A 12,306-nucleotide genomic window follows, 5' to 3' on the forward strand; every position below is an offset into this window, starting at 1 on the left:
TTTCCACGTCATTTCTGTTCTTCAATTCTGCTTCGAACTACTCACCATGCTCCAGAGGGTGATGAAAGGGAAGCAGATTTCATGGGGCACATTTATGGCATCTCAAAGGGTGATCCCTTAGAATTAATCCTGTTTCCTGAGGGAGTAGGGGAGAGAACAACTTCCTCACCACCCCCAGACCCACTCACAGAGCACAGTTATGGAGCCCAAGCAGGGTGAGCAGGGCTAAGGCGTCCACACAGGTGACCTCCGAGATGGGAGATCGGTTAGAGACGGGAGATGAATCAATCAATAAATATATCAAGGATATTGGCAGCCACGTTTCTCACAATTGGAAAGGGAATTACAAATATAGAGAGGGAAAATGAACCCTGTGGCACTGGATTGGAATTGGAGGTATGGAGGTACATGCCCATGGCTCTCAAAATTTAGATATAGAAAATATGTAAACATCTGTGTGTATGCACACACACACACACATACACACACACTTCCTAACTCTGTCCACTGACAGGGCTTGGAAACAGTGACACTGCAATAGCAAAGAGTACACCTAGTACCTAGATCTTGGCTTCTAAATACCATTCTCCATTTAAAGGAACAGGGCTCTTTAGAGAAATGGCTTATTCCAGTTTTAGGGCAGGAAAAGTACAAGCTGAGCCTGGGGCACCTTGTGGTGCCAGTAAGTGCTCAGAGAATAAGAGGAACCTGTCTTAAAAACACAAAAGCTGTCTTGGAGGGGTTCCCGCTGGCCACATGCAAACAATTTGAGAACCAAAACAAATAATGATGTAATAGATGATTACCCTATTACTGAGTCCCTCCTGATTTAAATAAGTAAAGGAATAAAATAGAAGTTGAAGGAAGTTCAGGATATTCCCACACTCTCAAAGCACCTCTGCAAACTATTTATTAATTATAAAGTGGGCAAGAGTAATTTCACAGTGGAGAAGCCTGGCAGACACCACCTTAATCAAGTGATCAGAGGGAACATCATCAGTAATGGGACAAATTGAAAGCATACCACCTGATGGGATGCAGCAAGGAGAACATAGATTCCCTTTGGTACATTCTTGCTAAAGGTGCAGGACCACAAGGCAAATTCAAATAAACCACTCTGAGGACACTGCAAAATAACTGGCCTAGGATCTTGAATTGTTTCAAAGTCATGACAGTTAAAGAAAGACTGAGGAATTATTTATGACAGAGGGAAACTGAAGAGACGTGGCAATTAAATGCAATGCCTTATTTGAACTGGATCTTTTTGCTTTTAGAGGGACATAACTGGAACAAGTGGTGAAACTTGACTGGAGCCTGAGGAGGAGAGGGTGGCAATGAGTCAATGTTACTCCCCCAGTGCTAATGGCCAGACTCTAGTCCTGCACTAGAACGTCGCTGTGTGCAGGAGGGGCACTCAGGTATTCAGGGTAATGGGGCATTTTGTCCCCATTTTTACACTCAAGTCAATCAAGATTAAAGTGCTTTGTTCTGTTTCTGCAACTTTTGTGTTTCAAAAAAATTTTTTTCAAGTTAAAAAGTCCCAATCACTGTGGGGAAAAGGAAAAAGATATGTAAGGAGTGTACAAAATTCACATGAATTAGAAGAAAGCATGAGAATTCAGACATTTTGTGTTTATAGCAGGCCACATAGGGTTATGCTGCAGCATCCCTGGGGCCCCCTGACCTCTCAGAGGTTCCCTGATGGAAAAAGAGAGAAATACTGTTATTTGTGAGAGCCCTTGGAAAGCCACAGTGTTAGGTTATTGAAAATGCCATTATCCCACTTCCCGACGCAGGGGCGCCATTTCCCGACACGGAAGCCAGCCGGGGCCCAGTCAGCTCCTCGCTGCTGCTTCTGGTGGGGCGGAAGAAACCGGCCATGTCTTAGGTGTCGCTAGAAGTGATTCATAAGTGGCAGGAGGACTTGTGGCTTGCATCATCTTTTTTTCCATTTGACTGTGGAAGTGGAAGGAGGATCTGGCATGTTTGTGCAGGACAGATTTTGTCCCTCAGAGTCAGAGCAAACTGCCTCTGGAAGAGGGGGGACTCTAGGAGGGGGGAGCAGTCATCACACAAGGACACAAACATGAGACTCAGAACACCCATTCCAAGTGTAGAGTCTCCCCAGAATCACTTTATGGAGTGGTACTTTGACTTGCTACCTTTGGCTGTCATTGATGGGCCCTCCCTGGGAAACTGTCATGGTGTCAGCAGAGAACTGTGGTGGAGAACACTGCCCAGCACCTTCCTCAGGGGCTCCTATACAAAGCAAGTATCCTGTCTTCCTCCAGAGGATCTGGTATGTTTTGCTCCGTTCTTCAATAAGAGTTTAAACTCGTCCTTTTTCCCTGAGGCTGCCAGCAAACTCATAACCACTGAAATTCAACTGTAGTGACGGTGAAGTCTTTTTATTCTGCAGAGCTGCATTCCGTGCTCCCTTTTACCACTCTCTTCACTGTGGCCCTCTGAGCTCTCATTTTTAAATTTCTTTTTTATCGTGTTTCCTGTAAGTTGCCTCAGTCCTTGTAAAAGAAGTACTAAAAAAGAGATCACTTCTTAGTCTTTTGGCACTGATTGAGTGAAGAGACAGACGGGCAAATAGTTGGAAGAGGGGAAGTTGAGAGAAACAGAAAATCTTCTCTATAAAATGAAATACATGTTAGGGAGAAAATTATGTATAACCAATAATGAAACAAGTTCTTCAGTATTCCTTAGAAGAAAATAAAAGGCAAAGCAGTCAGGAACGCTATCTGGGTCTTTTGGCATGTATCAAAGCACCATGTGTAATAAAGTGGATATGATGGGATTCCTGCTTAGATTTCTGGGAAAAAGTAACAAAAGAATTCTCAAGATATAGTGGAGGGTGTCAGAACAGTTCATGGATGTCTGTAAATCCACAACCTGGTATCTGGAGAACATTTTAGTGAGGGTACAAGAAGTCAAAATAATGCCATTTGGAAAGTATCCTACATCCTATTTGACTTAAAAAAAAATTAAAAAGATGCTGCTTTTTCGTTACACATTCCAGTACGGTCAGAGCTGGACTGACAAGGGAATGTCAAGTTTCTGGGTTTCTGCTCTATGTCTCCTCCAGCAAGAGCAGAGCTACCAGTCTCCCTTTGATTGGCTGGCAATTCCATCTTGTGAAAAGCAGAGGAAACAGTGGGGCAAATTGCTACCCTGGAGTGAATCCTGATCAGTAGAAAAGAAACTGGTGGGGATTGTGGAAATGACAAGAAGCTCAGGAGAAAGTGTTTATGTCAACTTGGCCCCCTCACATATCTCTCAAAGCTCTTTGTTTAGATTTTACTTTTGTTTACTTTTCTTTGCAAACCTAAGTTCTTGTAGGACTGGAACCATATTATGACTTTTTTTTTTTTTTTTTTTTTTTTTTTTTTTTTTTTTAAAGGAAAGACAGAGAGAAGGAAGGAAGGATAGAAGGAAGGAAGGAAGGAGGAAAGGGAAACATTTTTAAACATTTTCTTGTTTTATTGTATTCTGTTTCTCCGTTTTTGTTACATGGGGTGGGGCCGGGAATCGAACCGAGGTCCTCCGGCATAGCAGGCAAGCACTTTGCCCGCTGAGCCACCGCGGCCCGCCCTATTATGACTTTTTTGTATGTCGTCACTGTCTGGTACAAGTATCTTTTAAACAAACAAACAAAAATTAATCAAACATTTGCTGAATTGGAATATAATGAGCATAATGGCTTGCATAATTTCAGGATGCTCTGACAACAGTCCTATTTTTTTAATTTTCTTATTTTATTTTTTGCTTTCTTCTGTATTATTTTGTTGTTTTTCTTTTTTATGTTTATTTATAATCAGAAACGATTAACAGACGATTATAAGATGTTTTCTGATTATAAGATGTTTTCACTGTAGATAAATAGAAAAACCCAGGACAATATGAGGAAATACAAACTTTTCCATTATGCTCCCACCCAGAGCTAAGCACATTGAAGTACCTGCTCCTTGTCTTTTATACTTAAATATTGCTTCATTATTATGGCCATATTATACTGACAGCTCTATACCCAATGCTTTTCATTGACCTTATAACCTGAGCATTTTTCAAATGCTTTCAAAATGCCTTCATTTAACAATGAATACCTCATATTCCATTGCATGTCTTTTTCATAGTTAATTACTGTGATTTAAAAAATAAAACAATTTAGGGATTGTAATTGACTACAAGCTCTAAGAATTGTGGCGTGTCAAGAAACCCTGAAGGACAGGGCTGGGCAAGAGAGAGGGGTGAAGTCTCAGCCGGTTTCTTGGGTACTGGGTTTGCATTTGGAGGAGGGTGAGCTGCTGGCATGGAAAAGGAAAACCAGATCTGATGAGGAACAGTTAAAGCTACAGGGGCTGCTCAACCCAAACAAGAGAGAATCTGTGGATGAGAAAGAAGTTTTCCAAACGTGACGACTGACAGTCTGTGGCATCCCAGGTGGCAGAACTAAGACTGGTAGGTGGGAATTACAGTAATGAGGTTTTGATGCCTTGAACAAGTTTAAGAGCTGTTCCAAACGGATGCAGGACTCCTGGTGAGTTGGGGAGCCAAGTGAGGGAGGTGCTGGAGCCGGGGAGGCGACGTTAGGGATGTCGTGAGCTACAGTCTCAGGTCTGTCTCTTGTGTGCATGGAATGGAAATGGAAAACGTACATCAAATCTCAGCCTCCCAGGGTCACATTTTTTTAGATGAATGATAGCATTAAAGTTTGTTTATTCTCCAAAGCCGCCTGTTTTCAATTTTGAGCAGCCCAGAGACCAGCCAGCTCTTATGCCTCGGAGTCACGTGGTCTGAGCAAGCTCTCAGCCCCTCCCCTCCCCGCCCCTGCCTTGAGCCTTAAAAGTCAGTTAAGTCGCTCTCCCATCTGAGCCCTAATGCTCACAAAGACGGGGGAGCTGCCAGCACTGGGTGGGTAATTCTGTGCTTCGGTTCTTGCAGTTAACCCCAAAGTCAATAACTCCCACCCCGTCATCCCCGGGGGTCTCTTTCTTGACATTCTATCCACAAACGGTCCCGCCTCCAAGGTCCTCGATTGTGTCTCTTCTTTGGGGCTCACGGTTGAAGGTCGGAGGGGGGGGGGAGGGGGATCCTCCCTCTGGTGGTTCGAGCTAAAACATTTTCTTATCCTACAAAGACCGAGAGCTCTGGAGCCATTTTACGGAATTGAAATTCCATTGCCCCGCGGAGTTTATCCACCCCCCAGGGCAGGGCGCGCCGCGCTCCTCCCAGCTGTGCGCAGAGGGCCCTGCGGGGACTCGCCGGCGCCCCCCGCAGCCCGAGCCGCACGTGGCCGCCATCCCGCGGGGGCTGCCGGGGGGTTAGTTCATCACTCTGGTATTTCAGGGGAAGAACCGGCCCGCGGCTTTTCTTAAATCCTGAGTTCCATCCGGACTTGTCCCTTTCTCATCCTACTTTCCATTTTCTGAGGCTTTTTGCCCAAGGGCAGGTTTGAGACAGTTTCGATCTTTGCTCCAGGGTTGCTGGGTCTTTTCCACTTATGGCTAACCTAGTGGACTGAAGATACAACCGGTCGGATTTTAACACTGAATGGGACACTCCAGACGCTGGGAGGCACTGCCTTCTGCCACGTGACTTTTTAACCTGAATTTGTGGAATTCCAGAGGAGCTGGAATTTAGGCGCCAGTGGACGCACCTAGCACCCTTCCGCGGAAGGGGCGTTAGGGCTGCGGTGGGGCCTTGAATGGGAACGTGGCTCCCAGGAACCCCACCCCCCCTCGTCTCCCTCACCCCGGCCAAGATGAAAGATGAAGTATGCATACCAGGGAGCAGCTGCCATACCTTCTTCCCTCCCTCCTAAAAGAGTTCTGCCTCCATTTCCGGGTCTCCGCCTGGCTCAGATACAGAGAAAATCCTGGCTCGGATGAACTGAGTAAACACAGCCTTTTAGCAAGGTGGGATTTATCCCCAGATACCACAATTCCTTAAAGTTACAGCTTCCTCTGAAAAGAAAGAGTGGATCATTTCGTTTATGTAGAAGAGGCGCTCTTGTGAAAGCCTTTCCGTGTAATTACATATAATAGAAAATAATTTCAGTATATGATGCAGTTAACGTTCACGCCCGAGGGCTCCAGTGACATAAGCTTTCTTAAAATATGAGAACAAAAATAGGGTTATCTAAACCTAGGGCGCCCGGCAGCCTGTTTGCAGTTCTCTCTTTACTGTCTTTGGTGTCCTCATGTGAAAGAACTATGAGGCTGGGACACAAGAGGCCACAGGGCTCCTGTTCTGAGCAGCCGGTCCCAGAGGCCATGCTTCCATCCTACCCCAGCATCGTCAGCTCTGAAGCACCGGTTATCCTTTGAGGAACCTGCTTCCTTTTTTTTGAAATTGTAAGGAGTACCAGGACTTCCTAGGGTCTGGCAAGTAAAATGCTCTAAACCTCACTTAACTAATTCATAATAAGCTCCATCCGTAGGGCAGGGGAGGGAAACAGGAATGGAGCATAGTGAATATTTTTCTTGCTTACTCCTTATACCACCATGACACAGTCATTAGGAAGCTAAAAATAAACACTGTGCAATGGCACTAAAACATTTCATCCACTTGGGGAAAAAGGAGATGTACGGTACTAAATCCTTCCTTCTCCTGAAACAGGCCAATGGGTTTACAGAGGGTCGTTCTCCGTGAGTGCTGTACAGGGGCTCCTTATTGGGGACAGCCAAACAAAGGCACTCCTGCAGATGCCCATGGTCACAAAGCCATGGATGAGCTTATCTTGCAATCCTTACCCACATCCATGCCATGGCTGGGAGACTTTCTGTGCAATCTGCCTTGCTGATGAGGGCACTGACAAACAGTTACAGTGAAAAGGGTAGTAGCAGGAAGGAGGAAGGAAAGGGGCCTGCTTCCTCGGTCTTGAAGAATAGACCAATCAATGGTGGTATTTTGGGCTGGACTTTTGCTGAGATGAAATGTGGTGAACTGGTGGTTGACGTTTCTGGTCAGGATACATGAATTTAGGTAAGCAGTGATGAGACATTTCAAGAAAATGTCTTTGGAGTACGTATTGAATCGGACATCCTTCTCATTTTCAAACCAATCTATGGAACTGAAGACATAAAAAGTGAAATGAAATTCTGGTATACATTCAATCTATCCTAAAAAATTTGACAGGAAACATAAAATTTCAGATGTTTTTTATTCAAAGGTTCTCAAAAGAAATAAAACAGAAAAAGCTAACAATCTGATCAAATGTACAGTTCAAAAATGTCTTTTGGCGTTTAACAACAAGTCCTAGGAAACAAAACTACAGAGTTATCTTGAACCGGACAAATAAGTTACCACTGGCAAGTTTGTGGCACTAGTAAAACAAAAATAAAAAATTAACTCTCTTGATCATATAGATATCTCTATGAAAATCTTTTTTTTCAATCTGTACAAAAGGTCTTTCTTCATAAATTAATTTTTTTTATAATTTAATGGCTGTCTACTATGTGATGTTTAACTGATTTTTTTTTTTTTTATGTACAGAGGTTATGTTTCCCAAATCTTACCCAGACGAGTATGGCACTTAGTTCAGACACTTCTAGCAGCAGATTTTCCCTCCCCTCTAACTGAGCTATCAAATTTCTGTCTTAACTAATGCAAAAATATCAAGTAGTGAGCGACCCAGGTTTATAAATGTACTAGGTACAGGGAGGGTGCTGCGTTCAGTCTGGACTTTCACAAAGCAGTAATATTCCAGGGAGCATAGAACCAATAATACCACAACTTTAAAAAAGGAAACAAAAACAAAAACAAAAACACATTTCTCTTATGACTATGTAATTTTCACTAGAATCTACACTTCTCAGAGCAGCAAGGACTTTTGAAACTATGAAATGTCACTGACATCTATAATCAAATACAAGCATAAAATTTAAGAACTAAAAAATACTCGAAAGAAATAACTGCTTAGCCCTAGCTCCTGAGCTAGGAGGATTTGGTCTGTGGAAACAGGGAGGGCCAGCAACCTGTCCCAGCACAAAAGAAAATAAGACTCTGAGGTAGATAACTGATCATACACAGTTGACCAGACAAGTACACAGTTTTGGAAGACAACTTAATTTATCATTGCTTTTAAAACGTATGCAATTGCCTTAATAAAAGAGCTTTAATAACAGTGGATTATCTTATATGTACTAAAGTAGAAATAACTGTGTATTTACGGATCAGGAATTTCATAGTTTCAAAATTGATTTTTCTTTACACTTAACACTTGTAGTGATGATGTAAAGTGTGGCACTGCTTGGATCCAAATCTTCCTTCATGCTTTTTTGTTTGTTTGTGTGTGTCCATACATCAATTAAAATTATAAAACCTAAATGCAAAGGTACAAAAAAGGCACATTCTCCTAACCGCAAACTGGTCCGGCAAAATAAAGAGCACAGAAGATGTGATGCTGAGATAAGTTGGAGCTACTGGTTACTGGCTCTTCGGTCTTTGGTGAAGTTACCTTTAAAAGTGCCAAGTCATTTTTACTTTTTAAATTTACCTAATAGAGAGAGAGCTAGTAGCCAATCATTTTCCTTCTATTCACATCTCAGCTTATGTTTGAAGATAAATCCTTACTTTTAGCTTTTGCAATTTAGTTGCAATAGCAACGTTGTGTTTTTTTTTTCTTTTTTCCTTTTTTTTTTCGATTTGCCAGATCTCAGGCATTAATTCTCACTCTTAAGCACTATCATTAGTATAAAGGAAGGACAAAACATTCAGTGACTCCCCTCCCCCGCCCCCCACCCCCATTCCCATTGCTACCTACACTAAATCTAGAACATCAAGTTAGTTTTTTTTTCCTGAAAAAAAGGCAAAAAAGACTTTACATTGCATCATACAGCAGATATCCTAAATCAGTCAAACTATCAGAGGAAACTGTTGGCATACAGCCTTACAAACAATTTACCCTATTAAAAGTTCCCCAGTCAGAAAATGTGTTTCACACAAAACATTTTTCCCTTCTTGCATTTCACTACCTTACACATTATGTGAAAAATCATTAAAAACACCTACTACGTATTTAAAAAAGCCAAAATTTCAGCAACTTTTTATTGACTACCTTTTAAAAGCCCTATGCTGCTGTTTTACAAGGCATAATAGACCAGCTCATTTGGTCAAAGCGTTCTACATCATTAGTTTGAACTAACTTTTTACCGAAACAGCTACAGCATCAAAAGATTTAAGGCAAATTGGAATTCATAGAAAAGGATAAGACACTTCATACTATGTTGAAGGAAACACGGAAAGCTAAGAGGAGGGACACTGACAGCAACACTGAAGACAACACTCGCACTGCAAGCACAGAACACCGTGGGTGAAGTCGGACTAGTTAAACTTCAGTAAGCCCATTTCATACAGCTTAAAAAAAAAAACACAAATTAAAACATAAAATGAACAAAACCACAAAAATCTGGTCATGCACTTGGATAAGTCTTCATGGTCTTTGTGCACACCCAGAAAATTGAAGTTTTTTTTTTTCTTTTTTTGCATCATAACATTTGATAAAAATCTTTTGTTTTGTTTTTGTTTTTTTTTGTTTTTTTGTTTTTTACTAAAATAAACCTGTTCAGGGGAACAGCTACTAGATGAATTTAAGGGTTTTATGCACCTTATAGAACTTATAGCAAAAATAGTTTTAGTTGATTTCATTATAAATAACGTTTTCAAGAACCTGTGCAAAACTGTCAATAATTTCCTAAAGCACAATTGATCAGAAAAATCCATGATTGTTCAGCCTTCACACCCTTCTTCATGTAAGAACACTCTTCTGTCCATCTGTAAGAGGAAAATAAAAGAAAAGATAAATGATCTTTAGGGTTCACATAATCCACCATGGAGCTTCCTAACCTTTTATTTTAAAGATGTGTGTTTGAAAAAGGCTGTACTCATTACTGGTGGGGGTACTCGTAGACTAATAAATGCAAACTCTAAAAATAAGGCTCACCTTCTGTGCCTCAAGTCTGCTTTTCAAGGAAATACTTTATTCTCAATGTTAAATACTTTCTCCTCAAAGTTAACCAGAGCCAACTGCATGTAGGTCTCTAAAGATTAAGGGTGACTTTATGAAATCAACCTACATATTGTGGCCAGGATAATCCAGAAACTTTAGGATGCTCTAAGTCCTGCACAGTTATTTTATTGTAACCTGCATGGTAAAATAGAAACTTCGCAGACTTGTGGATGAAGTGAGAGCTGAGAAAACAATCTCTCAATCCAAGAGTACTGACATTATATTCAGAGGCAAGATACTGCTAATCTCAGAATGGTAGATTAAGCAACAACATATACTACATTTTCTTCAGTTTGCATTAAAACAATATGATATAGGATATGTTTTGTAGGACAATTTTTGTACCTGATGTCCTCTGATGTGTTAGAGACTTTAGGGGTGCAACAGTAAAAGTACATTTGTACATCTGACTATTAATTTAAGGCTTTGTTCTTTTTAGATGATTGTTAATCTGCAAATCCACAAATCACTGATTTTAATATTTTAACATCACTGAATTCCTTCCCTACGATTAAAGCAGTGTGACTAAGTCAATTTGGATAGCATCTCTGATTTACTCTAAGTACCATTTTTGTAAAAGAACCATAGAATTTCCTTGATTTGAGTCTTGTAGTTATAGGGACCCTTCCCACATACCTCACAGTTACTTATTGGGTTGAAAGGTATATGGAGAATGCTCATTAGATGTCTCTACAGCCACCTGCTGCTGTCCACTTGCCTCCTACAACAAAGCACAACAGATGAGTCATATTAGCAATTAAATCCAAATTCTGCTACCTAGGCCTGACTGACCCCAGCTGCACACACCTTAAAACAAGGACTCTTGAAAGTTAATTTCTTCTTGTCATGCAGAGCTTTCAAGGTTAATCAGTTCCCTAAGTGGTTGAAATGTGTAACAGACCCAAAGAACCTTCCATCTCAACTTTGTATCTTGTCTATCCTTATTAAGCAAAATTTATCAAACAAAACTTATCCTAAACCCTTGGGGCCAGATACAATTTGGAATTCAGCATTTTTAGACTTCAGAATCTGAAAAAAAAGTTACATATGTGCTGTATATCATATAATGTATATAATAATAATACAAGTGGGGTCTGGGGCTGTACCTCATAAACGCATGATTATTCTACACTGAAATGCATCAATATTTCAGTGAGTGGGATAAGGAATTTGTTTTACAACATCCATGTCAGGTTTTGCCATAGATCAGGTTTTTCACTAAAGGAATTAAAAAGACAATTTTTATTCTCAGAAATTTTTGGATTTCAGAATTACAGATAAGGAATTTTGGACTTTGGTATCTGTGGTTGTTCACAACTGCACAAATTTAAATCAATCAAGCAAAAAGAGACAAGGGAAAAAAAAATAGAATAACAAGCCACAGTCCTATGGCCCTTTCTGGATTTGGAATCTGTGGGATTGAGTTGAATTTACTTGGAATTTTATGGGTACTTTGTTGGGAAAATGCTATGCTTTCTGTCCAATCATAATTCATCATCCATAACAAGAACAAATTATTTAGCTATACTAACATCCTTCAAGAAAACAGGTATGGTTTGTTCTTCCTTCCCATTATTTCCTTTTAGCTGATTTTTTTTTTGGTAATTGCTATTATTGATACAATATTTAGTATGGGGACTAAAATTTCAGTTTTATCTTAATTTGCCTATAAGGTATCATTTTATAGGAGAAGAAACAGAGCTCTGAAGAGGTATGAAATGTGCTTTAAGCTCGGAAGATATTTCTGCAAGTCCTGGAGGTGCAGCCCAGTGTTACCACACTAAAATGTACGCAGAGAATTACACTTCATGGGTGAAAATAATATTCTAGATATATTCTCCCTCTGAAACCAAATTTTTTATCTGGCTGTTTGACTTCTGATTAAGTTTTGAGTTTAACTGACCCATTTCCAAAACCATTCATTGCCAAAATGACCACCGGATGGTGTATACCAACCTCGACAGGAACTGCCGCTGTCTGCACATGTGCATACTGTGGCAGGTAGGCTCCTTGGATAGCTGACGTCGCAGGCATGTACTGAAAAGAAGAATGCGGTCAGGCTGGTAATGACAAGCCATGCCAAACTCTGAGTAGTTGGGGAATTTTGAGATGGGATGCAAAGCAAGTATCTGAACGTCTCAAAGAAGAATTTAAACAGGCTACCTCAAAGCTTAATTAGTGTACTGAACTATGTCACATGGAAGGCAAAGTGAGTGTTTTCTACTTTTGGAATGTTTCAAACTAAAAATCCTATCTCTTTTTTAATTTCCTAACAAAGAAGCACATTA

At 40.7% G+C, this 12,306-nt stretch overlaps 1 protein-coding gene across 9 annotated transcripts in view; it reads right to left on the minus strand.

Moving 5' to 3' along the window:
* Positions 1-7,152: 7,152 nt before the first annotated feature.
* Positions 7,153-12,306, minus strand: part of RBMS1 (RNA binding motif single stranded interacting protein 1) — a 247,943-nt gene continuing 242,789 nt past the window's right edge. For all 9 annotated transcript variants that reach the window (XM_077153984.1, XM_077153986.1, XM_077153983.1 and 6 more), the window contains 3 exons: positions 11,975-12,055; positions 10,655-10,739; positions 7,153-9,783 (listed from right to left, as the gene is read on the minus strand). In XM_077153984.1, the coding sequence (XP_077010099.1) occupies positions 10,662-10,739; positions 11,975-12,055 (159 nt within the window). In that variant the 3' untranslated portion in view covers positions 7,153-9,783; positions 10,655-10,661. The remainder of the gene's footprint in view (positions 9,784-10,654; positions 10,740-11,974; positions 12,056-12,306) is intronic.

Source organism: Tamandua tetradactyla, chromosome 3 (genome assembly GCF_023851605.1).
Source record: "Tamandua tetradactyla isolate mTamTet1 chromosome 3, mTamTet1.pri, whole genome shotgun sequence".
Lineage (NCBI taxonomy): Eukaryota > Metazoa > Chordata > Mammalia > Pilosa > Myrmecophagidae > Tamandua > Tamandua tetradactyla.